The 27,618-nt window shown below is 43.8% G+C and overlaps 1 protein-coding gene across 2 annotated transcripts in view; it reads left to right on the forward strand.

Moving 5' to 3' along the window:
- The window catches only part of KLHDC3 (kelch domain containing 3), a 70,429-nt gene that overhangs the window by 13,651 nt on the left and 29,160 nt on the right, over window positions 1-27,618 (forward strand). For both annotated transcript variants that reach the window (XR_015050751.1, XM_085852293.1), the window contains exons 6-7: window positions 803-1,016; window positions 3,157-3,243. Coding sequence is in view for 1 of the 2 variants with exons in the window: in XM_085852293.1 (XP_085708419.1) it covers window positions 803-1,016; window positions 3,157-3,243 (301 nt within the window). In the remaining variant the exon portion in view is untranslated. The remainder of the gene's footprint in view (window positions 1-802; window positions 1,017-3,156; window positions 3,244-27,618) is intronic.

Raw genomic sequence — 27,618 nt, forward strand, 5'->3', positions numbered from 1 at the left:
GGACACACACTTATCGACATAACTGATCTTTGGGGAACCTGAATGGTGTTCTGTGAATTTCCATAACCGCAACAATTTTTCGCTTACAAGGGTGGCTTTTTGTAAGCCCCATCATGACGAGATCATTACTTCCCTACGAGATCATAATTCTAAAGTTTCAAGTCGTTGATGAATGTCTTGGGGTGGTTTTATAGGGGAGGAGGGAGGGATACAAATTCTCTATGTAAATGTGTATTGCGTAGCACCACCTCTAGATGGGGAGGGTATTACAAGTCTTCACCATTTCCTGTCCCCATGTTTTTCCAGTGCAGTGAGGTGTTTTGAATTATAAGCAGTTGGTATGTTTGTGCTTCATGCATGTAACGTGGGATTTTTTTTTGCTTATGAAGAGCTCTCAGTTGCCCATACAATGCCCAAATAATGGTATCCATCAGAAGAACGTGTTGCATGCTTGGAACAAGATCGCCCGGAGGGCAGCTACCCTGCTCGTGTTTTGAAATTTACCATAACTTAATTCCAACTGTTTACAGTTTCCTGGCAGTTTCTCGAATTGGCTGCTATGATTTGCCTTTTTAAATGTTTCGAACAAACTTTTAGACAGTCTTGGAAAGTACCACCCATGAAACCAATTGATTGTAAATGGGTGGCAAATGCCTAATGAAGTCCAGTGGCAGAAAACTTTGTTACAACTAAACTTAAGGTTAAGAATAAGATATTTTCCAAGAAGTGGTCCTTCTGGTGAAAGTTTTTCTTTGAAGAGTTATACTCTTTCATTTTGAATTGTGTTCTTTGCACGTTGCAGGGGGTTCCAGCCCGATGGAGGGATTTCCACTCTGCAACGTTCATCGGGCCTAAAATGTTTGTGTTTGGAGGCCGCGCAGATCTCCTGGGTGCTGCTCATTCCAACCACGAGATTTACTGCAATCGCATCAAGGTGTTTGACACAGAGTCTGACACCTGGCTGCATCCGACGATAAACGGGTTTTCACCCGAGGGTCGGCGTTCACACTCTGCATGTGAGTTGTTGGTGTGAGGAGATTGTAATCACTGCTTCTGATGAAAGATCTTGTAATGATGTTTGTGATTATGGTATCACATTGAATGTACAACTTTAGGACAGTAATATACAGCTTATCTGCATGGGTTTCTTTGTACGGACTGGTTGCTGGCAACTGATCTGATGAGCATGTTGGCACTGCATTGAATTGGAACTATTTTGTATTTCGTTTTCCATTTTGAATCTTCTTCTTCTGATTGCATATGGCAGCTTAGCTTCCGGGGTAGCTATCATTTATTGTAAGCGCGACCGTGTTGCTGATGCAGTGCCCCTATACCAGTACACACTGGTACTCATTTCTCCGACCTCGGAAGGATGACAGGCTGAGTCAACCCCCTGGTGTATTAATTCAGCTGCCAATGGGGCTTGAACTCAGGACCCTAGGATCCCAAGCTGCCACCCTAACCACCAAGTCAACACCAGGCTCTATTTTGAATCTAATGTTTGCTTATAGTTGGCACACATTTATGCAGAACATATTGGTGGATTTCGTGTCAATGGTACTGTCTTTTATGAGGTGTGGTGACATGTTTAGGCAAAAAAAAAATTGTTGAAGTTTCTCCACCCTCATGAAAATCAAAGGTGATCTCATTTCCCCGCACACAAAATAGAGCATTATTTATTACCTCTGCCACCAAAGGTGGATGGAGGTGATGTTTTCATCCCTGTTTTTCTGTTTGTCTGTGAACAAGATATCTCAAAGTTGTGGATGGATTCAGATGAAATTTGGTGGAGACGTTGGATGTGTGACAAGGACGAAATGATTACATTTTTGTGAAGATATGGATAACTGATTTTTAATTTTTTTTTAAGTGATTCGGCACCATTGAGAGATAGGGCTGAAAACGACATGTGTGTATGTATGTATGTGTATATATATATATATATATATATATATATATATATATATATATATATATATATATATATATATATATATATATATGTATGTCGTTTTCAGCCCTGAGCCTGGTGTTGGCGCAGTGGTAAGGGCAACGGCTTGGGATCCAAAAGGTCCTGAGTTCAAGCCCTGTTGGGCCACTGAATTAATACACCAGGGGGTTGACTCAGCCTGTCATCCTTCCGAGGTCGGCGAAATGAGTACCAGTATACTGGGCCGGTGTATACCCCGGTTAAAATAGGTGTACCATATCCCTGTGTCGTAAGAGGCGACTAGGGTTGCGTCAGGAAGGGCATCCGGTGTAAAACATGTGCCAAATCACTATGCGGATCATACGGATGATCCGCTGTGGCGACCCCTAACGGGAGCAGCCGAAAGAAGAAGAAGAAGATGTCGTTTTCAGCCCTATCACTCAATGGTGCCGAATCACTAAAAATAAAAAAGTCGATAAACTGATAGCTGAAAACGACATATAGCACGATATCTCAAAAGTTATTAATGGATTTGTATGAAACTTGGTGGACACGTTAGGTGTGACAAGAAAGAATGGATCCAATTTTTGTGAAGATCTGGTTCTGGATACAAGAATTAAAAAAAAAATTTAAGTGATTTTTTTTTTTGTTTTGCCATTGAGAGATGGGCCCAAAAATTATATAGCGCATTATGTCTCAAAAAGTTGTGAACGAGTTGTGATAAAATTAGGTGGATGAGTTCAGTATGTGACAGGAACAAGCCGATTACATTTTGTTCAGGTCTGGATCCAGATCCAGCCTATCAGTGGGATATGGAAAGTAAACTGTTCAGCCTGGCGGAGGTATGTGCTCTACAGCATGCCGTTCTAGTTCACTATGCAGCACATCCGTTTGGGATTCTTCTTTGGTATGGTCATGAAATAATTTCTGTTTAATCGACAACAGAGTTACCTTCATTACAGCCTACTTATTGCATTGCGCAGATGTACTTGTATTCTTTCTTGAGGGCAAATGTGACTGGCTTCAGTTATAACAGTGCTTGTGGTTGGATGATGACAGTAGAGTGTGGTTTTCATTGTCCAAGATATTAAGTCCTGCCTCCACCATTTTCCCTGATTTCTCTGGGTGAATATATTCATACCTGTGCTTGCTGCAGAATTCACAGTATGACGATAGGTACCCTGATAACCCTTGGCTAAACATGCTGCTTTTTTTTGTATTTGCAGACACATACAATGGCGAGTTGTACATCTTTGGTGGCTACAATGCTCTAATGGACTATCACTTTGATGACCTTTGGAAATTCAATCCAGGTTGGTATATTGTACCTATGTGGCCATTAATACTCTATTGGGTATAAACATTGAAATAATCCTTGTCTCTTTTATAAAGCAATGAACAAAACCTAGCTACCATAGAGAGGGTTCAGCATATAGCGGCAAGATTAATTCCGGGGTTAGACTAAATATTGAGTGACTGAAGGAGACAGGGCTTTATACATGAGATAGGAGGTGATTACGAGGGGATCTGAAGATGTTCAAGATGATAATGGGTGTAGAGAAAATATGGAAAGTTTTTCAGTAAGATGGACAGCAACAGCACTATGGGCTGCTGTCTGAGGGTTCTTCTTCTTCTTCTTCTTCTTCTTCTTCTTCTTCTTCTTCTTCTTCTTCTTCTTCTTTTCCTTTTTCTTTTTCTTCTTCTTTTTCTTCTTCTTTTTCTTTTTCTTCTTCTTTTTCTTCTTCTTTTTCTTCTTCTTCTTCTTCTTCTTCTTCTTCTTCTTCTTCTTCTTCTTCTTCTTCTTCTTTTTCTTCTTCTTTTCTTCTTCTTTTCTTCTTCTTCTTTTCTTCTTCTTCTTCTTCTTCTTCTTCTTCTTCTTCTTCTTCTTCTTCTTCTTCTTCTTCTTCTTCTTCTTCTTCTTCTTCTTCTTCTTCTTCTTCTTCTTCTTCTTCTTCTTCTTCTTCTTCTTCTTCTTCTTCTTCTTCTTTTTCTTCTTCTTCTTTTTCTTCTTCTTCTTCTTCTTCTTCTTCTTCTTCTTCTTTTTCTTCTTCTTTTTCTTCTTCTTTTTCTTCTTCTTTTTCTTCTTCTCTTTTCTCTTTTCTCTTTTCTTCTTCTTTTCTCTTTTCTCTTTTCTTCTTCTTTTTCTTCTTCTTTTCTTCTTCTTTTTCTTCTTCTTTTCTTCTTCTTTTTCTTCTTCTTTTTCTTCTTCTTTTTCTTCTTCTTTCTTCTTCTTTTTCTTCTTCTTTTCTTCTTCTTTTTCTTCTTCTTTTTCTTTTCTTCTCTTTTTCTTTTTCTCTTTTCTTTTTCTCTTTTCTTTTTCTCTTTTCTTTTTCTTCTTCTTTTTCTTCTTCTTTTTTCTCTTTTCTTCTTCTTTTCTTCTTCTTTTTCTTCTTCTTTTCTTCTTCTTTTCTCTTCTTCTTTTTTTCTTCTTTTCTTCTTTTCTCTTTTCTTTTTCTTCTTCTTTTCTTCTTCTTTTTCTTCTTCTTTTCTTCTTCTTTTTTCTTCTTTTTCTTCTTCTTTTTCTTCTTCTTTTCTTCTTCTTTTTCTTCTTCTTTTCTTCTTTTTCTCTTCTTCTTTTTTCTTCTTTTCTTTTTTTCTTCTTCTTTTTCTTCTTCTTTTTCTTCTTCTTTTTTCTTCTTTTCTTTTTCTCTTTCTTTTTCTCTTTTCTTCTTTTTCTCTTTTCTTTTTCTCTTTTCTTTTTCTCTTTTCTTTTTCTCTTTTCTTTTTCTCTTTTCTTTTTTCTCTTTTCTTTTTCTCTTTCTTTTTTCTCTTTTCTTTTTCTCTTTTCTTTTTCTTTTCCTTTTTCTTCTTCTTTTTCTTTTTCTTTTTCTTTTTCTTTTTCTTTTTCTTTTTCTTCTTCTTTTTCTTCTTCTTTTTCGTTTTCTTTTTCTTCTTCTTTTTTCTTTCTTTTCTCTTCTTCTTTTTCTTCTTCTTTTTCTTCTTCTCTTTTCTTTTTTTCTTCTTCTTTTTCTTCTTCTTTTTCTTCTTCTTTTCTTCTTCTTTTCTTCTTCTTTTCGTTTTCTTTTTCTTCTTCTTTTTTCTTTTTCTTGTTCTTTTTCTTCTTCTTTTTCTTCTGTTTTCCTTTTTCTTGTCTTCTTCTTTTTCTTCTTCTTTTTTCTTCTTTTTCTTTTTCCTTTTCCTTTTTCTTTTCCTTTTCCTTTTTCTTTTTCTTTTTCTTCTTCTTTTTCTTCTTCTTTTTCTTTTTCTTTTTCTTCTTCTTTTCTTCTTTTTCTCTTTTCTCTTTTCTCTTTTCTTCTTTTTTCTCTTTTCTTTTTTCTCTTTTCTTTTTCTCTTTTCTTTTTTCCTTTTCCTTTTTCTTTTCCTTTTCCTTTTCCTTTTCCTTTTTCTTTTTCTTTTTCTTTTTCTTTTTCTTTTTCTTTTTCTTTTTCTTTTTCTTTTTCTTTTTCTTTTTCTTTTTCTTTTTCTTTTTCTTTTTCTTCTTCTTTTTCTTCTTCTTCTTTTTCTTCTCGTTATGATCCGCATAATGATTTGGCACAGGTTTTACGCCGGATGCCCTTCCTGACGCAACCCTGGTCGCCTCTTGCGACACAGGAATATGGTAAACCTATTTCAACCGGGGCATACACCGGGCCCAGTACACTGGTACTCACTTCGCCGACCTCGGAAGGATGACAGGCTGAGTCAACCTCCTGGTGTGTATTAATTCAAGCAGCCAACGGGGCTTGAACTCAGGACCTTTTGGATCCCAAGCCGCTACCCTAACCACTACGCCAACACCAGGCTTTCATAGAGGCAGTGGTCTTTCATAGAGTAGTTAATACATGGAATAGTCTTACTGGAAAGGAAGTGGAAGCAGAAACGGGAGATGGGTTTAAACTGGAATTAGATAGGTACCTCGAAACATAGGAGATAGAGGCATGCAATGACATTGGTAGGACTTGTAGATAGTTTAGGGTGTGAATGAGTGATTGTGTACCTGGTAGTGATTGTGATGTCCCCTGTGCCTGTCCCACTGTTCTTATCCCTCCCAGTGAAATTAAGTCGATAAACTAATAGATTGAATTAATGTGATGTTGACAAAGCATGATGGGCCAAATGGTCTCCTCCGATATACAAGTTCCTTGTATTTTTTTGTACTGTACTGAACTGACAGCTGACGGTGGATACAGAACAGGAAGAGCTCTAAATTGTGAAGTTATTTATGTCTTGTTCATTTATTTGTTTTGTGAACCATTTGTCCTTCTGCACTCACTTTAATTACTCATTGCTAAAACAGGTAACATATTGTTGCGGGAATGACTTTGGGGATCTAACTTTGTATTGGATAGGTTTGTTATTTCCTGTATTAAATGTATTAGCATAAGCTTGAGGTAATTTAGTTGTGATCGTAGATATGTGTCGTTTCATGGATAGAAAGATGTCGTCCACCCTCCCCAATATTTGTCTAAAACCGCCATCCCTTAATCACCCCTTTTTAATGTTCTTTCCTTTGTAATCTGTCTTTTATGTCCCTCTGAAGCGACTTGGTAGGCCATCAAGTGCGAGTTTGGGCAGAAGATGCCGAGGCGCCGCATCGTCCTTCTCGAGCGTCTGTGTGACAAGTCGGGGAAGGGGGAGGTAGAGCCTTGACCCATCAAACTGGGCCAAGGGCCAATAGCACCCAAGAAGGGAGGGTTGAAGTGCATCACGGCAGAAGGTGTGGGCAACCTATAATAGTGGGTGGTGGGAGGTAGGAGAGAAGCGTGAGACTGAGTGCGAGACTGCAGGACTTTTTCCATCTTACTGACATCCTTTCAGCGCTGCACTTCACCATGCTCCACCCTTCCAGCCATGTCCACTCTCTCCTTTTCTCGGACCCGATCGGACTGCAGCAAGGCAGTTGGCTCGGTTCCTGCTTGTGCCTCTTCAAGGTCTTGCAGTGTCCTGCCATGCATCGCCGGGATATTCTCTGTCTTGTCGATCCCTTGCTATTGTCTGTCTCTCGTGAAATGACTGGGCCCAATAAGTAAGAAACTGCTATTTGTTCATTGTTTCGTCGGCACGTTTACGGTGATGGTTAAGTGGTATTCATTGTTTATTACTAATTGTTATTGCTTGTCACATATTCCCATCCCCCGTGTTCTTGATTTCACTCTAAAACCACTTGGTCTCCAAGTGAATTTGGGTGGTTCTGATCGGGGTTGCAATTGTGCACATCCGTTAAGACATATTAGATGATGTGTGTTCAGCGTCCATAACACGTCCGTGCGTGCGCCTTGCGACTCCGCTCGGTCGTTAATTGAGATCAGGCGCACGGCACTAAATCGGTACAGCACCAAATCAGCACAGCATATCTACTGGCTCGCTTGTCCCACTTTGCACGGTATCGTGGTTATGAGACATAATCTGGCCTGGGAGGACCGAATCAGTCTGCCATCATGGCTGCTTTGGTGTGGCTTACCGGGATTCGTACCAGGCAACTGGGACGACCTGACGGCTACAACAAGATGTTCCGTTTGCTGTTCTTTATTTCGTTGTATGAGGAAAAAAAAAAACTTGCATCGCGTGAAAATAGTTATATCCCTTTGCTTTTATAATTTATGGTTATCCAGAGGAGATTTCCTTGCTTATTACCACCACTTGATTTGTCAAATGATAAAGCCTATTTGTGGGCTGGCAGGATGGTCTATACTCTAGACTCGAGAGCAGTGTTTCTCAACCGGGGTTCCCCGGAACCCTAGGGTTCCGCAAGAGGTCGCAAGGGGTTCCACGAGAAACAGTAATAAATAGGCTAATGTATTTTTGAGTAGTTTTTGTTTGATTTAATATTCGTAATTTTACTATACACGTACGGCATATTGTTGGAAACTCCTTGGTTATTGTAATAGAGGCTTCAACCTCTTATATTATTTACAATTATAACAACAATAGGGAATGTTATATTATAACAACCACAAAGCGTGATGGACGCCCGGAATAACGACTCGTCATTGAACACGGCACACGGCCTGTACGTGATGACGTCACCCACTCGAAGCACGATGCGCGATGGACGCCCGGAATAACGACTCGTCATTGAACACTGCACATGGCCTGTACGTGATGACATCACCAATGATGACATGGTCTGTCTCATTGCCAATAAATTTGACAAAAAGGGGGTCATTTTTTCCTTAAACCAGGTATCCGAAAAAAATATATTATATTTACCACGTGAACTATGATAAAAATATAAAAGAGCTAGATATTAATAATGGTATATAATAATTTTTATGCAGGGGTTCCCTGAGACATGAAAACTATTTCAAGGGTTCCACAAGGGTAAAAAGGTTGAGAAACACTGCTCTATAGGTATGCACACTCGCCTCTGAGCCATCTAGCCTGGGTTTGAATTTCGGTCCAGCTACAAACTGTCATCCTGCTGTCTATTTGGCAGAGCGAGGCATCATTGTATGTGTCATCCTTCGGATGAACTGGGCATCCCATCTGCTGGCATTAATTTGTGGATGTTAGTTCCCACAGCGTCCTTCACGAAGAGTAGGCGAGCTATCGCTGGCACATTGGCCAAATTCCCAATTGCTGCCCTGACCTACATAGGGTGTTGCATCAGCAGTATAGCCGCACCCTCAGCCTCTTATGCTACTCGCAGCCATGTCCTGCATACCGAATAAGAATAAGAAGCCTATTTGTACTTGTGAACTAAAATGCTCCGACTTGAAAACACAAAAGAGTTCATTGTAGCAGTTTCTGGAGAAATGGTTGGAATTCCTGGTATAGTATCCTCTCGTTATACATCTTGGTACATGGGAGGAAGAGCATACAGAAGTGATATCCCACTCCTGAGACTTGATGTCAACACTTGAAGTGTTGTATATTGACAGATAATGGTGGTGTTTGAGGATGTCTCATGGCACGGATCGAGATTTGCGGTAGTGTTATGGTATTGAAGTTACGATTGGTATATGGATGCCCAGCATGGATAGGCTGAGGCCCAGTGTCTGAGAGTTGAATACGGTGCTTTCACAGTCTGCACACCCCCTCCATCTTGCATTGAATAATGCCACGGAATCATCCCTGAAGGGGTGGCACCAACCAGCTTTGTTTTGGTGTGTTTTCTTTTCACCTCCGCCACCGAGGGTAAAGGAGGTTATGTTTTTACCCCTCTCTGTCTCTGTCTGTCTGTCTGAGCAGGATATTTCAAAATGTTATGGACGTATTCAAACAAAACTTTGTTGACAGGTTGGGTGTGTGACAAGGACGAACTGATTAGATTTTGGTGAAGATCCAGATCCGGATCCAATTACTTGATTTTTTTTTTAAGCGATTCTTCACCATTGAGAGATAGGGCTAAACATGATATATAGCACGATACCTCAAACAGTTGTGGACGGATTCGGATGAAACTTGGTGGACACGTTTGGTGTGTGACAAGGAAGAATTGATTCAATTTTGGTGAAGATCCAGATCCAGATCCGATAATTTTTTTTAAGTGATTCTTCACCATTGAGGGATAGGGCAAAACTAATATCCATCCATCCATCCATCCATCCATCCATCCATCCATTGGGACCATACATTGGTGCTGTCTAAGCAGTCTCTTTGGCTATTGGGCACAATCCTGGACGGGTCGCCACTCCGACACAGAATACCAGCAAGCTGGCGCTCATTTTGCTGACCTCAGGAGGATGACAGGCACAGTCAATCCGACAAGCGGTTGCAGAGAAAAACACAAAAGTTCTGTGCGGACAAACAAACAAAAAACGAACAAATTCTTCGGCGAGGGTAAGAATGTAAAAATATGGATGAAATCTCAAAAAAAAACAACCAAACGAGGCAGGAATGACACCACATTACGTTGCCACAATACGACACCACAATTGTCTTATGGATTACCATCACGACATCTTTTGACATTTTAGTTTTGTTGTGGGATTGTGATGGATGAAGAAGAAGAACAACAATGAAGAATGAATGACACCACATTACAATTCCACAATGCGACACAACAATAGTACGATGTCTCAAAAAGTTGTGGACGGATTCGGATGAAACTTGCTGGACAGGTTGGGTGTGTGACCTCATCAAATTGATTCGAATTTGATGAAGATCCGGAGCTGGATGCGAGAATTATTTATTTTTTTAAGTGATTCTTCACCATTGAGAGATGGGGCCGAAAACGATATATCGCATGATATTTCAAAAATATATTGGGCCCAATATGTTCTCATGGATCAGGCTTTACGTGGTGGAGGTAGACTCTCTACCGAGTGCCTTTCTTGTTAACATCCGCCATCTTCGAAGATGGATGGAGGTTACTGTTTTCACCCCTTTCTTTTGTTTGTTTGTCACTTACGAAATCTAAAGATTTCGTAATATAAGTATATTGATGACTTCCGTTTCTGTTTGTTTGTTTGTAGGCACGATAACTCGAGAACGGAAGAAGCTACCAATGTCAAATTACACCACGTGATTCAGGAGGGTGATGGCTAGTGCTGATTAGATTTTGGTCAAAATCGGTCAAAAGTCAAGGTCACAGTGAGGTCAAATATTCGATTTTTGATGGTTTGGTACAGATAACTCGAACGGAAGGAGCTGCCAATGTCAAATTACACCATGTGATTCAGGAGGGTGATGGCTCGTGCTGATTAGATTTTGGTCAAAATCTGTCAAAGGTCAAGGTCACAGTGAGGTCAAACATCCAAAACATTCAATTTTTGATGGTTTGGTACAGAATCATCGTAGAAACTTCTGGTTTGCGTCGCTACCTTCTCTAGAGACAGCTTTTATTAGACAAGGTCAGAGGTCAAGTTGACGATTTCGTAAGTACCAGTCCATGACTGCTTGTTTGTTTGTTTGTGAACAGTATTACGGAAAAACTCCTCTACGGATTTCGACAAAACTTTGTGGGGGGTTAGGTATGGTCCAAGGATCATGCCATTAAATTTTGGACTTGGTTCCCCCCCCCCCCCCCAAAAAAAAAATTGTTCGAGAATTTTTTTTTTTGCATTTCTACACGTTTTAAGTGATTTCCAATCCCCCCAAAAAATTGTTACCCCCCCCCAAAAAATAGAGAATTGTTTTTTTGCATTTCTACATGTTTTAAGTGATTTCCAACCCCCCCAAAAAAATTGTTCGAGAAAATGTTTGTTTTTTTTTGCATTTCTACATGTTTTAAGTGATTTCCAACCCCCCCCCCCCAAAATTGTTACCCCCCCCAAAAAAATTGTTAGATAAAAAAACTTTTTTTGCATTTCTACATGTTTTAAGTGATTTCCAACCCCCCCCCCCCAAAATTGTTACCCCCCAAAAAAATTGTTAGAGAAAAAAACTTTTTTTTGCATTTCTGCATGTTTTCAGTGATTTCCAACCCCCCCAAAAAATTGTTAGAAAAATTTTTTTTTTGCATTTCTACATGTTTTAAGTGATTTCCAACCCCCCCCCCCAAAAAAAAATGGAGAAAAGAACTACAACTCTGTGAGCACTGTTGACATCATATTTAATGAATAAGATATAAGGTTCACTTGAGTGACCCAGCAGTATTGGCGGCGGAGGTTTTGCACTCTCCCGAGTGCTCCCCCTCTAGTTAACCTCCGCCATCGAAGATGGACGGTTACTGTTTTCACCCGTCTGTTTGTTTGTTTGTGAACAGTATTACGGAAAAACTCCTGGACGGATTTCGAGGAAACTTGGCGGGGGGGTTAGGTGTGGTCCAAGGATCATGCCATTATATTTTGGACTTGGTCCAAAGTCCAATATGGCCGCTATGGTGGCCATTTTGAAAAAATATTCTAATTTTTGTTTTTGCATTTCTACATGTTTTAAGTGATTTCCAACCAAAAAAAAAATTTGTTAGAGAAAAAAAAAACAAAATTTGGAACTTTTTTCAAAAAAAATTCGATTTTATTTGAAAAATATTTGAATTTTTTTTTTTGCATTTCTACATGCTTTAAGTGATTTCCAACCCCCCCCCCAAAAAAATTTGTTCGAAAAAACACCCCAGAAATTTTGCACCTTTTTTTTCAAAAAAATTTCTATTTTTTTGGCATTTCTACATGCGCGTCGATCTAGTTTAGTTTATTCAATCGTGGTTCAGTAGAGTCTGATCCGTTTTGACCCAGCAGTATTGGCGGCGGAGGTTTTGCACTCTACCAAGTGCTCCCCCTCTAGTTTTGTACATGTGGTAAAGGCTCACAGGAGAGCTGGAGGCATGGGCGTCAATCCCGGGTGGGGGGGGGACATGTCCCCCCCACATTTCGAGTCCCATGCCTATTTGAAAAATGCAAAAAATCAAGCAATAGCTGTTGGTACGCTGTGATAAGTCTTCGTTGCTATTCTTGTCATTATACCATGCAGCCCCACGCTGTGGATATACCTCATGTACTGAACGGTGCATATTGGGGGTGACGGTAGTGTACATGATGTACACTACCGTCGCCCCCTATATGCACCGTCTCTTCTACACACGGCGCTGGCTGGCCGCTCACACCCACTGACTGCAGCTCTGTCGCTCACACTCATACAGTGTACATGGCTGAAAAGGAAACTAGGAATTTCGCGGCGCTCGATTCAGCTACGTCAAACATTACTACCTACTTCACCTCTACAGACTTGCAATGGTACGGCAGCCTCGCAGAGATGTTACTCTCTGGAGAGTATGACCCTGACACCGTTACTATTTATCCAGAATTGTCAGAGAGTCTGAAAGAAGAATTGCTTTTCTTCAAGAAGCAGTAGACTGGTTCCTGTATTCAGGATTACCAAGCCATCTTCCAAAAGATGGTACCGGAGGTGCGCCAATTGTTCCCGCAGGTTGAACGGTTGCTTCGATTGCTCATGATCTCCCCAGCAAGCTCCTGCTCGGCTGAGCGCTCCTTCAGCCCATTCAGGCGTCTGAAAACCTGGCTGAGAAGTACGATGAGTCAACAAAGACTAAACCATCTCATCGTTTGCCACATCGCAGTGATCAGTTGGCAGCACTGTATCCCCACGAGTTGGCAAATACATTCGTTTCCAATGTTCCGAACTGTCACACTCTATTTGGATAGAGTACAGTATATGTATGTGTACATGTATTAATACACTGTATATACCGTATCTGGAACTGAAAAAAATCGTTAAGGTCCATTGTTCATGTCGCCTAATCGATTCATGGGGAGCAGTTGTCGTGGTGATCTATTGCCTGGGCACACCTTGGGAGAAGGGTCCAGTTACCTGTCCCCCCCCCCACACATTTTATCTTGGATCGATGCCCTTGGCTGGAGGAGAATGGATTGGAACAAAATGGAAATGGGGAAATGCCAATAACGGAGGAGAAGTGAGAGTGAGACCAAGGGGAGGGGGGAAATAACACATGGGGGTGAACAAGCTGTACATAAGCTGAATGAAATGCAGCAAGAAGAGGAAGGGGAAAACGGGGATGAAACAAAAAGGAACAAACCAACTGACAAGTCACAAATTAAAATTGGTGAGGGAGAGGTGGGATAAAAAATCACCATTACCTGGAAAAAGGGAGTGCTTGGGAATGGGGTCATTTGGGGTAAAAGAGATGAGTATGGATGGGGGTGACCTGAGGTCATGGTGAACGGCTATCTTAAAGCCCTGGATAGAATAATGGAACTGAACAGATTGGAGAAGTTGGTTCCACGAGTATGAGAAAAGAGGACCAAATGAGTGGAGGTGAGCAGTGAGCTGGATTTTATGGGTTTTCCTGCAAGTCGGTTACTGGCAGACTGTGTGTAGTGTTGGACCAGCTCGTGATTCAGTCAAGGTCTGCAGGGAGTTAAGAGGCTGCTGCCTGCCTATCTCAAGGATGATACTGCAGAGGGTGGAGTCATCAGCAAAGCTATAAGCAGGATTTTCCAGGGAATGAGAAAGATCATTGATTGCGATGAGCAACAACACTGGGCCCAAGACGCTGTCTCAGGGCATTCCAGCCTTGACAGGGAGAGGAGATGAGAATATCCTGTGAAGAGCTAGACACTGAATGCAGGACGTGGTTTGGGATGCCATAAGCAGGATGTGGTTTTTGATGCCACAAGCAGAGAGTTGGGAGATCAAGGTGGGATGCCAGACTGTATCAAATGTTCAAGATATATCCACAGAGATGGCCATCAGCCATGATGTCCTTAGCCTGAGAGTGAGGGCTTCCATCCATTGTTGGGAGGGAAGAAGCAGTATGCCCAGGGTAGCATTACTGGGTCTGAAACTGAACTGATGATCTGGGAAAAGGCCATTGGAGAAAAGGAAGTGTTTTATGTCAACTGCAATGTGAGATTCCATGACCTTCCGTGTAATTGGAAGAAAGTGAATACATCTGCACTTAAGAGGATCCGTTTTTGTTCCGTTTCTGTGTTGCAGTGATGTTGGCTAACCTCCAGGCAGACGGAAACGAACCTAGAGAGAATGATCGGCAAGAGTGGCGGAGCAGGTTTTTCGGACACATTCACTGATGCCGTCTGGGCCTGTCACAGAATCGCAGTCGAGGCTTTCTAGAAACCTCTCCACCTTCTCAGGCGAGAAATACATGGTATCCAGGAGCAGTTGGGTATTAAAGGGTAGTGTATGTATACGAATTGAGTGGCTGAGCACACATTTGGTAGCAAACAGAATTGAGGCATTCGGCCTTCTCATGAGCAGAGTCAGCTGTAGTGCCATTTGAAGTGACGGATTGGGATGGAGGGTGAGCATACTCCAGAGACAGACTTGACAAGGTGCCACCAGGTCTTTGAAGAAGGAGACAGGTTTAAGAATTCAGCCTTGAGGTTTGCCAGATATTGATTTCTGGCTTTTGTGAAAGTGGACACACTTGTTCTGGCTTTGTGGAATGATCTAAGGTTGCCTTCAGTTTGATTTGCCTTCCAGGAAGAGAAGGAAATTTGTTTGAAGGCAACTGCCTTACCACAGAATTCTGGGTATCAAGGGTGGGAGGATGGGTATGACATCTGCAGAGAAGATGGAATAAATCTGTAGCAAAGTGAAAGCAAACTTATGTGGAAAGATTCGCTGGCAATAGTAATATCAGGAGAGGTGGAAATGAAGAACCAGTCTTCACATGACATGGTAGCTTGCGGCAGGATGCTGGGGAAAGCAAGGAGGGGGAGGACGCCAGGTGAAGCAGAGGGGGGCAGGACGCCGGGGGAGGCGGAGAGGGGGGACGCCGGGGGAAGCGGAGAGGGGGGACGCCGGGGGAAGCGGAGAGGGGGGGACGCCCGGGCAAGCGGAGAGGGGGCGGGACGCCGGGGGAAGCGGAGAGGGGGCGAGACGCCAGGTGAAGCGAGAGGGGGCAGGACGCCGGGGGCAGCGCAGATGGGGGGGGAAGCGGAGACGGGGCGGGACGCCGGGGGAAGTGGAGATGGGAGGGGAAGCGGAGAGGGGGCGGGACTCCGGGGGAAGTGGAGATGGGACGGGAAGCGGGGGCAGGATGCCGGGGGAAGCAGAGGGGGCAGGACGCCAGGGAAGCAGTGGGGGGCAGGATGCCGGGGGAAGCAGTGGGGGACAGGACGCCGGGGGAAGCAGAGGGAGGCAGGACGCCAGGGGAAGCAGTGGGGGGCAGGACGCCGGGGGAAGCAGAGGGGGCAAGAAGCAGAGGGGGCAGGACGCCAGGGGAAGCAGAGGGGGCAGGACGCCAGGGGAAGCAGAGGGGGCAGGACGCCAGGGGAAGCAGAGGGGGCAGGACGCCGGGGGAAGCAGAGGGAGGCAGGACGCCGGGGGAAGCAGAGGGGGCAGGACGCCGGGGGAAGCAGAGGGGGCAGGACGCCGGGGGAAGCAGAGGGGGCAGGACGCCGGGGAAGCAGAGGGGGCAGGACGCCGGGGGAAGCAGAGGGGGCAGGACGCCGGGGAAGCAGAGGGGGCAGGACGCCGGGGAAGCAGAGGGGGCAGGACGCCGGGGGAAGCAGAGGGGGCAGGACGCCGGGGGAAGCAGAGGGGGGCAGGACGCCGGGGGAAGCAGAGGGGGCAGGACGCCGGGGGAAGCAGAGGGGGCAGGACGCCGGGGGAAGCAGAGGGGGCAGGACGCCGGGGGAAGCAGAGGGGGCAGGACGCCAGGGGAAGCAGAGGGGGCAGGACGCCAGCAGAAGCATAGAGGGGCAGAATGTTGGGGGGAGCAGAGGGGGTGTGGGATGCCAGGGAAAGCAGAGGGGGTGGGATGTTGGAGGAAGCAGAGAGGGGACGGGGCATGAATCAAGCAAAGAGAGGGAGAGACATGGGGTGGAGGGACACGGAAATGAGGGATTTGATGAATATGTAGCAAGACGTGGGTAAGGAGGTAGGGCATGTCGAACACGTGTTTAACAGAAAGCGGGATAGACAAAATGTAAGGTAAAAAAGTTTTTTCTTTTTGGTCACTTTTTTATTAAACATTAAGGTAGAAGGAAGGAATTAAAGTGTTGGTGATGAATAATTGGACAGAGGGGATGACACGGTGAGTGGGTATGGGTTACAGTTCGGGAAAAAAATTGCGTAGGCCGAAAACTATCCGATCCTGAGACGCAGGATGTAAATTAACAGAATGACCATGAGGAGTTGGCACTCATTACGAAGAACAATCGACACAAACGGGGAAAACAAAATTGACAGTACCACAGACTAAACCGGAATGATTACTTAGCTTTTGGAAGTGGCTGGATCCCTGAGAGGATCAAGGAAAGCAACCACAACCAGGAAACTGGAAGTTTCCAGAAGTTTATTTCTTAAACCCATTGCACAATAGACTGATGCCCACTACACAACTGTCGATGACACGATTCTCGGAAAACGCTGCATTTTTTTTTTTAGCCACGGGTAATGCAGTACTGCAATTTAATCAAGATTTCACACACACACACACACACACACACACACACACACACACACACACACACACACACACACACACACACACACACACACACACACACACACACACACACACACACACACACACACACACACACACACACACACACACACACACACACACACACACCTTGGGAGGTGGTGGTGGGTAAGCGTAAATAAATAAATTTGATTTTGGTGAAGATCTGGATGTGGATCCTGATGTTCACCAAAATCTAATAAATTAATCCTTGTCACATACCCCAAGTTTCATCCAAATCGTCCATAACGTTTTGAGATATCCTGCTCAGAGACAAAGAAACAGGGGTGAATACATAACCTCTGTCCATCTTGGGTGGCAGAGGTAACAAGCATAATAGAGTGACAAATATTGAAGAAGTTTGACAGTAGCCAGAAATATAAACATGTAAATATATGAAGACCACAAGGGGAAAACCAGAGATGTCACTTTTTATAAATTTCAGGGTTATTGCACCTGCCAATAGTTGGCAACATAAGGTTTCCTCTCACAATATTACTTTAACAAATAACCAGGGGTGTCACATAATTTATATGGTATAAAGTTTAGCCGTGCAATGAAAAAACAAGTGTTGTCAAAGCTGAACAAGTAGAAACCCAGAGTTGTCAGTACTTTACTCCTGGTTATCTCCCTTTCATTCATGTTAACTGTTCCACCATAATATTCAGAGTTGAGAAACTAAAAAATGAAAGGTTGTAAAACTTTCACAGCATAAACTCTGAGCACTACAATAGCCTATTTGGTTATATCATGGGCTCCGTAGTTGGTGCATATCGTGGTTCAAGCCTGGTCAAACCTTTATTGTGACTTTTATGGGACCCACGCCGTGGCTTAATGGTTAGCGCGTCTGAGTAGCCATCCTCATTCGATGTACCCACCGCCCAATCAACCTGCTTAGGTATATGAGGGAGTAACATGACGTGACTTCGGCTATCGCGGGGGTGGTTTATCCTTGGTTTCCTCCCGGTTTTCCATCATATTAAGTAGTACGGTGTAAGAAATGGAGAATCCGTCATCATATAAGCAAAATACCCTTGAGTATGGCATTGAACACCAATCAAACAAAAAAAACAATGACCGTTTAATGTTGAAAAAAAAATCTGTGATCACCAGTCATGTAATGTATGCTAATAACCAACAAGCATGAATTTGCTACACATCCTAGGTTAAAATTGCATGGCAATTATTAAACAAGGGAATAACCAGTGATGTCAGTTTGCAACATTGATTCATTCTTTGCTCTTAAATTAAATAACACAGAAGCTTGGCAAATGCTACATGCTTAATTTGATTGGCCAATGATCACTCTTCCTTTTACTGGAAAAGAAATCTATATGACAGTTATTAAACAGTCCACCAAAGTCTTGAAACTTTGTTTTTCAGTTTCTTCAATATTGACTTATCCTGACATCTCTGGTTTTCCTCTTGTGGTCTTCATATATAGACAGCTCTGGAAAAAAAATAAGAGACCACTCCAAAAAAAATTTCAATCAGTATCTCTACATGTATGACTGCCATTCCATTCCAGTGTCTGTTGAATTCCAACACACACACCTCATTCTACTTAATGAGGCACTGATTAGGTGATCACCTGAACCGAATCTTATTTACCAAGGAAAAGTATAAAAACCACTGCTGTGGTCATCACTATCCTCTTGCAATAAGACCAGCTGGATGGCAAAAACAGTGCTAGTAGTACCTCAAAAGTAATTGGAATTAAAAAAAAACTATTGAACATGCCAAAAGAGTTGAAAAGAAAAGTTTTGAGTGAGGAAAAGAAGGGTTCAATTCTGGCTTTACTGGCAGAGGGATACAGTAAGCGTTACGTTGCTTCCATCCTTAAAATTTCAAAGATGGTGGTTCATAAGAACAAGGTCAAGGAGCAGACAGTGGGGACAACAAAGCTACAGACTGGCAGAGGGCGAAAACGACTTTCCACTGATCGGGATGACTGCCAACTCATTCGAATGTCACTCAACAACCATAGGATGACATCAAGTGACCTACAAAAAGAATGGCAAACGGCAGCTGGGGTGTGAAGTGCACGGCGAGGACGGTTTGAAACGGTCTTCTCGGGGCAGGGCTGAAGTCATGTAAAGCGAGAAAAAAGCCCTTCATCAATGAGAAGCAAAGAAGAGCCAAGCTGAGGTTTGCAAAAGACCATAAGGATTGAACCGTAGAGGACTGGAGTAAGGTCACCTTCTCTGATGAGTCCAATTTTCAGCTTTGCCCAACACCGAGTCGTCTAATGGTGAGACGGACGGAGACCTGGAGAGGCCGACAAGCCACAGTGTCTCGCACCCACTGTGAAATTTGGTGGAGGATCGGTGATCTGGGGGTGCTTCTGCAAGGCTGGAATCGGGCAGATTTGTCTTTGTGAGGGACTCATGAATCAAGCCACGTACAAGGTTGGCTTGGAAGAACACTTGCTTCCTTCTGCTCTGACAATGTTCCCCAACTCTGAGGATTGGTTTTTCCAGCAGGACAATGCTCCATGCCACACAGCCAGGTAAATCAAGGTGTGGATGGAGGACCATCAGATCAAGACCCTGTCATGGCCAGCCCAATCAGGTCAGGTCAGGTCAGGTATGGCAGCATGTGCCAGAACAGCGCGTCGCTGCGTCCACTTTCCGCCGGTACTCCAGGGGCCTCCGTCTGGCCATCCCCCAGGCAGATGCCAGGCCCATCCCCATCTCCTTGAGATGATGGTCAACCTGCTGCAACCATGAGGCACGTGGTCGGCCCACTGGCCTCCTCCACTCATGAGACTCCCTCGCTGATAGAATCTGGTGAGCAGGATCAGCGTCAGGAAAACGAGCCACATGTCCATACAGCCGCAACTGACGCTCACGGACTATGCAGGTAACAAATCTCATCCGAGTCTCTCTCAGCAACCGCTCGTTTGACACAAAATCCGACCAGCGATAGCCAAGGATTCTCCGAAGACACCTGGTACCAAAGGAATTAAGTCTCCGTCTCAGATCCTTGGTCAGAGTCCAAGTCTCGCACCCATAGAGCAAGACTGGAAGTACCAAGGACCTGAAGACTCGGACTTTCGTCCTCCCGCACAGGTACCGGCAGCGCCACACCCCATGATCCAGTGAATCCATGACTCCCCAGGCCCGACCCAGACGTCTATTGACCTCTGACTCGCAGCCAGCAGAGACATGAATATCACTGCCAAGGTAAGTGAATGTCTCCACGACCTCAACATCCTCACCACAAACAGACACAGACAGGACAGCAGCATCCAAGATGTCACCGAAAGCCTGGATCTTAGTTTTGACCCAAGAAACCCGTAATCCCAGCGGCTCTGACTCCTCATTCAGCACCTCGAGGGCCCCCAAAATGATGTCTAAAGTCTCCGCAAAGATGACTGCATCGTCTGCAAAATCAAGGTCCGAGATCTTGACATTCCCAAACGATGCACCGCAACTTGATCTCTCCGACATCCTCCCGAAAATCCAGTCCATACAAGTGCTGAAAAGTGTGGGGGCAAGTACACATCCCTGACGAACTCCAGTAACAACTGGAAATAAGTCAGAGGTGGTACCACCACACTTCACAGCACTCTCAGTACCAGAGTAGAGTTCAGACATCAGATCGATCAGTTTTGGTGGCACCCCACGAAGACCAAGAATCCTCCAGAGGACTGAATCCTCTGGAGGACTGAATCACTGAATCGAACGCTTTACAAAGATCAACATAGGCTGCAAGCAGCCCCTGCTGAAACTCTCGTCTGCGTTCCGTGAGGACACGAAGGGCAAGGATACGGTCAATCGTTGACCTCTTTGGTGTAAAGCCTGACTGCTCTGGGCGCTGGTGCTCAAGCAGATGGTGGCGAACCCTATCAAGAATTATCCGAGCAAAGACCTTGCCCGGCACTGAGAGTAGCGTCACCCCTCGGTAGTTGTTGCAGTCTTGGCGATCACCCTTCCCTTTCCAAAGAGGGACAACAAGGCCCCTCTTCCAGTCAGTTGGGATGATGCCTGTGTTCCAGGTAGAGCACAAAACTGCATGCAACGACAGGAGTGCAGCATTTCCACCAGCCTTGAAGTTTGGCATGGATGCCACAGATCCCTGGAGCTTTGCCCCGTTTCAACTGGTTCACCGCAGCCCGTGTTTCCACAAGCAAAGGTGGACCACAGTTGATTCGAGGGTCAGCAACAGGGATTGTAACACCCTTGACGTCCAACTCGACAACTGGGGGATCAGCCTGGTACAACCGCTCAAAGTAACCGGCCCAGCGGGCCTTCACTTCAGACTCCTCTGTCAAGAGCCTACCACTCTCTGCTCAACTGCAGTGCTCCGAGGGATGGGCTTGGATGAACGTAATGCGCGAATTCCCCTGTAAGCAGGACGAGAATCACCTGTCCACAGGTGATGCTCTACCCCCTCACAGATTCCTCGCACATTGTGTGAGGCCTCCTTGTCCACCCTCAGTGCACGTACAGTTTTACGCCTCAGCTCCCTGAACAGCTCAGCTCTGCCATTCAGCCTGGCCCTGTGACTCTGGTCAATGGTATCCAGTGTCCCTTGAGAGACAAAATTCTTCTTTGCCCTGTGGTGAGTTCCAAGACATCCACCGGCAACATCAAGGACGGTGGTCTTGAAGGCGCTCCACAACTCTTCAGGACCCCCCCAAAGCACCCAGACCCCCCCAAGTGTCCACTCAGCCTGTTCGCAAACTCCTCAGCTACTCTCTCATCCCTGAGCTTGGCAACATCCAGCCTAGGCTGGGATGGTACCATTCTCCAGGATTTAAGGTGAAGCTTTAGAGTTGCTACAACAAGCCTGTGGTCAGTATTGAGGAACTGAGCACTCCGGTAGACCCTGCAGTTCTGGATCATCCTCCAACGACCGTCAATGAGGACGTGGTCAATCTCCTTTGCCACACCGCCAGCGTTGGAATACCAAGTCCAGCGATGAGCTTGTGGGCGCTGAAACCATGAACCAGCCACCCTAAGTCCATGACTTCTTGCAAAGTCAAGGAACTTAGTGCTATTCTGGTTCATAGTTCCTGACCCATGGGGACCAACACACACCTCATAACCATCCCTATCAGTTCCAGTCGATGCATTGAAATCCCCCAAGACTAGAAGTGTATCACGTCTGGGGCACTGATCAACCACAGACTCGAGTGTGGCGTAGAATGCATCCTTCACGGTGAGATCACTCGCCTCAGTCGGAGCATAAACAGAGACCAGGGAAATGACACCTAAGGAGTGATGAATCCTTAATCTCATAATACGCTCGTTGACCGGTGTTACCTCTTATCATTGGGGTCAGCTTCTTGGACACAGCTACAGCAACTCCTTGGGTATGGTAACCATCAGAGCGACCAGACCAATAGTAGGTGTAACCACCCACCATTATCTCGCTGCAATCCCGATGTCCAAATGCTTGAGCTCAGATGATAACAGAGACAGGTGATCATCCTCTCTTAGGGATAGGACATTCCAGGCACCCACCCGAAGGGACCGCCTCAGGTTAACCCAAGGAGACCGCCGTCTGGTGGACGACACCTCAGCACCACTCCGACACACTCTCCCGCAATCTGACCCAGGGATGTTACCCCGTGGTTTCCCTCCTATCAAAGATTGGGGGTCCCGAAGGCTTTGCCCCAATCCCGTCATCCAGTGAGCTGCCCTGCGAAGGGAAGCTGCACAGGAGGTACTCCCACGGAGTGGGTTTTCAGATTTTTTTTGCGTTTTTGCGTTTTGCGGAATGAAGGGTTTTACGGTGGCCGGAGTGCAAATCCTGCCACTAACCTCCTAATAAGAAGTAATCCAACTGCAGGAGGACGTCTGCAGACACAGTTGGGCACTAGATATGGATGGCCGTTGGCTCACAAGGAGCTCCTCCCCCCTTTGACAGGTTTTGTTTTTAATCCTGCTGGGTGTCCATATCCAAACACCCCCCTCACCAGAAAACCTGGTGGGGGAGACGGTTTAGTCGCCGACAACCCGACCATGGAACAGGTTAGTACAGGTTTACATGGTACCTGTAGCAGGTCACAGATCGAACCTGACCTGACATTCTCCAGACATGAACCCCATTGAAAACCTCTGGAATGTGATCAAGAGGAAGATGGATGGTCACAAGCCATCAAACAAAGCCGAGCTGCTTGAATTTTTGCGCCAGGAGTGGCATAAGGCCATCCAACAGCAATGTGAGAGACTGGTGGAGAGCATGCCAAGACGCATGAAAGCTGTGATTGAAAATCAGGGTTATTCCACAAAATATTGATTTCTGAGCTCTTCCTAAGTGAAAACATTCGTATTGTGTTGTCTAAAAATGAATATGAACTTTTTTTGTTTGTATTATTTGAGGTCTGAAAACACTGAATCTTTGTTGTTATTTTGACCAGTTGTCATTTTCTGCAAATAAATGCTTTAAATGAAAATATTTTTATTCGGAATTTGGGAGAAATGTTGTCAGCAGTTTATAGAATAAAACAAAAATGTTCATTTTACTCAAACACATACCTATAAATAGTAAAACCAGAAAAACTGATAATTTTGCAGTGGTCTCTTAATTTTTTCCAGAGCTGTATATTGTGGCCGGCCCAAGTTAACTTCCCGACATAAATTGTGGTGCCGGGTGGTTAACACCGATATCCCCCGGGGACGGCCGAACGGTTCCTTAAGAAGAGGCAGACAACTCTTAGAGTCGAGGCCGAACTCAAAAAAACAAATACAGACAAAGGGTGACACAAAATGAAAAGAACCAAGCTAAGTCAAGCAAAATGAAAAGAACCACCCCCCCCCCCTTTTTAAGTATACTGGTACTCAGTTTGGCCCATAGCTGGTCCTTGTCGAACTTGGAATGGGGAGTGCTTCCACCAGCACATGCAAAATGGCGCTGTCACCTCTCGTGGCAGTGCAGACTTACACCAGGAAATCCGCAAGCAGCTTTCCACACGAAGGCTCAAAATGTGCCAGACTTCCTCTTTCCAAAGGTGCCACCGACCTCGTTCGTTCCTCACACCGACCTCGTGTGTGTGTGTGTGCGTGTGTGTGTGTGTGTGTGTGTGTGTGTGTGTGTGTGTGTGTGTGTGTGTGTGTGTGTGTGTGTGTGTGTGTGTGTGTGTGTGTGTGTGTGTGTGTGTGCTCTGCTGATCTCCCATTCTATCCAGACGGAAACTTTCCACGATCCACACGTGTGCAAGCCTGCCTGCCCTCGACCTCGATCACACAGATCTCTTTCTATCCGGTTGGAAGCCCCTCACAAACCACACGTGCAACCGATCTCAGGTCCTCTGCAGTAGTCCGAAGCGCCTTGCAATGTGCCAGCCTCTCCTCCGTGCTCTTTCTCTTCTGTCTTCTGTATCCTCTGCCTCCGGGGTGTGGCCTGCTCGCCCCCAAACCCGGGAAGGCGGGGCTTCTCCTGTTTGATGTGGTTTCAGGGACGTGTTTCCCAGCTTTACTGCCTGGCTTGAAATGTTAAAAAAACAGGGAAAATCACAGAGGGCAATCACACACTGGGAACTTATTCTTACTCCCTCGGCTAATTAACACCGCACCACCCCTGTGTGGTGCCACGTAACACTTAAGCTCACAGATTCCTGAACTTAGTTACATCGAGATGCTTTCAACTCGTCCACGGACCAAGCAACTCTACACAATGCTAATTTCTCTATTGGATTCTTCCATCGAGCCCCACAATCGTAACAATATATATATATATATATATATATATATATATATATATATATATATATATATATATATATATATATATATATACATACATACATACAGTCATACACTGCTTAACGACGTTCCGGGCAATGACGGATCGCATATACGACGGATCTGCCAGCTCTGGGAAAAAAAAAATGTAGCTGAAAAATTCCTATCGCCGAGTGATGTAGCCGATGTAGCGCTGCCAGTTGTATAAAAATAGCACATACAATTATGTACACTGTACAGTATATAATACTTCATAATGATAATAAACGACAGTGTGGCCCTGTTATAATGCGATTGTTGAGGTCCATAAAAAGCAGGGTCGTGCTCAATCGGGATTCAAGGAAATCGGCTTTCAAACTGAACCAATGTTTCCACGTTTACCTTCTAGCAAGTAAATTACCTTTGAATTGAAGAATTCCACGAATAAATCGTTGTTGTTACAGTCGAAATTAAAACACCACTTTGTTTTTGGTGAAGCTTTTTATGTTGTTAAAACAATCGCACTGTTCCGAAAATATATATCACAATTGACAAGGTGCTCGTTTCTTCATTTGTTAATTATAACATCGATGCGATGATTACGTATTTATAAAATCCAAACGCTATTTATTCATCTTTCTATAATTAATCGATGCGAGAGGAGATTGTAAGCTGCTGCTAACAACACCGATGGCCGTCATGAACAGCACAAAGGTAAAACTAACGTGTCTTCCGTCTCTCTTGGATGTGTGTTACAATTGCCAACAGTATTCAGTACAGTAACATGCTGTACAGGTTTGTATCCGCGGAGCAATAGGCTACACCATCGAGCCGAGGTGTCTAGTTTTGTGTAAGTATGATGTTCGAAAACTAAAAAAAAAAAAATGATGTTCGCACAACGACGACGTCGCTTAATGACGCGTTTCTCAGAACGTAACCCCGTCGTTAAGTGGTGCATGAATATATATATATATATATATATATATATATATATATATATATATATATATATATATATATATATATATATATATATATATATATATATATATATATATAGACCCACCCACATCTCTCACCTGTGAATGGAGGGACGAGCCAATGAGCTCTCACCTAATCAACTAAACCCAGGTGGCTAGGATTATTTAAATTAATGACCCCTCCCACACACCTCGAACCGAAGAAGCTGTGTAAAGCAACCCTATAAGACCTACACAAGGTTAGTGCTATGTTATTTATAACCCTTCCCAGAGTTCCTCAAAAACTATAAAGATGTTCACACGTAGTACACATATGAGAATCCCAATGCTTCCCATGTGTGTACTGTGTGAACATCTTTAAAGTTGTTGAGGAACTCTGGGAAGGGTTCGAAACAGCATTAGCACTTACCTTGTCTTCTTCTTCTTGTCCTATCGGTCTTCTTGTGTTGCTTTACGCAGCTTCTTCGGCGAGAGTGTGGGAGGGGTCAGTTACATAATATATATATATATATATATATATATATATATATATATATATATATATATATATATATATATATATATATATATATATATATATATATGTATATGTATATGTATATATACATGCATAAAGCATGTTAACATTGAAATAAATATGTAGATACAATAATTACAATGTAAATTAAACAAATACACAAGACTTTTACCTTTTAAATTTATTCCAAAACAGTAATGTGGGTGAGGGTAAACATATTATGTACTCATTCGTACTGTACTCTGCCATAAATAGAAAACACAAGACTTAGCTTGGAGATGATGATGATGCCATAGGGGGGAGGATGGAGGTGAGAAAGATGTGGATGTAGAACTTGCGATGGCATTTGGATCATCTGAGCACGACGAAGGCGCATGTTGCATTGCCACATTGAATAAGGGTAAAACGAATTTTAGTCAACTTGACCCTGAGCAGATGTTTCCTGCTTGGACAGGAAGGCATGAGATGGCATACTCTTCTAAAATAATCCCAAAGTCCGAGTAAATCCATAAGGTGTTCACCCATATACTGGTCCACTCGAAGGTTTTTTTCAGTTTGGTCCTCAATCCAAACATTAAGTGCTTTTTCCATCCTTTCAATATGATGATCATGGGCCTGGAATGAGCCTTTTGTGCTTTGCTGGCAGGAACCTTTGCATGGATATTTGATGCGTGTTTACATGCAGTTGATTCATTGATCCGGTATTGGCGGGCCACAGATGCCGCATTTTCACTTCTTGCCAATGAATCTAACAAATCGATTTTTTTCGCACAATGTCATAACCTTTCTCTGCCTTTTGGCATGATTAATTCTCTCCATCGTTTTATGTTTGGGCACCATATTTAACTGTTGTGTGTCTTGTAGATCTTGTATTAAAAGATCTCCATATGTCATTTCCTGTTTGATGACCGTTCATTTTTAAATTTTGCTTCGTTCCCACATGCTGGTCTGATTGCTAAAATTTACGGTGCACGAAAAACAACAAAAGGTTCGTAATGAGAGGTAATCGTACACCCGGTTGCAAATATTGACTCATCTTGGCTGAAATTAATTCCCGGGATAACAAAATTGGAACACATTAGGTTGCCCGCAATTGGTAGAAACCCACGATATTGGAACTTTTGACATTTGAGGGTTTACTCTTTTTGAATAACAACTCGATTCAGTGGTATTTAATGGATGTGCTGAGTAATTTGCATTTAATCTGCAAGGTATGCATGATTTGATGTATTGTTCTATGATGGAATGGTTGATGAGCATTATGAACATATGATGATACATTAAACCCTCTAATAAGAAAGGGAGAAGGTTTGAATGGAGAGATTGCATGATTGTGTTGACTGACTGGACACAGCTGAGGATGTGACAACTGATTTGGACCAATGTCTGTGGTTGTGCACTCATTGTTCAGCGAAGTTTTGGTCTGAAAGAGTCAGAACCTCTATGAAGAAAGGAGCCAAACTGATGATCCAGGTAGTCAAAATCTAATCAATTGCTTCTTTGTTTAGGTGCACTGCTATTTCGATGTTTGCAATGAACATTGAAAGTATCTAGACTCTAGAGTACCCCAAGACAAAATAGCATTGCTTTCCTCGAGTAATTCTCTGCAGACTGCTATAGTTGGACCAACTGTATATGAGAGTGCAACTGTATATGAGAGTACAACTCTTGTATACTATTGTTCTTACTGCACATTTTTGCCTGGGTATTGAATCATATCATCCACA

This window comes from Eptatretus burgeri, chromosome 13, assembly GCF_056783735.1.
Source record: "Eptatretus burgeri isolate ZD-2024b chromosome 13, Ebu_testis_v1, whole genome shotgun sequence".
Lineage (NCBI taxonomy): Eukaryota > Metazoa > Chordata > Myxini > Myxiniformes > Myxinidae > Eptatretus > Eptatretus burgeri.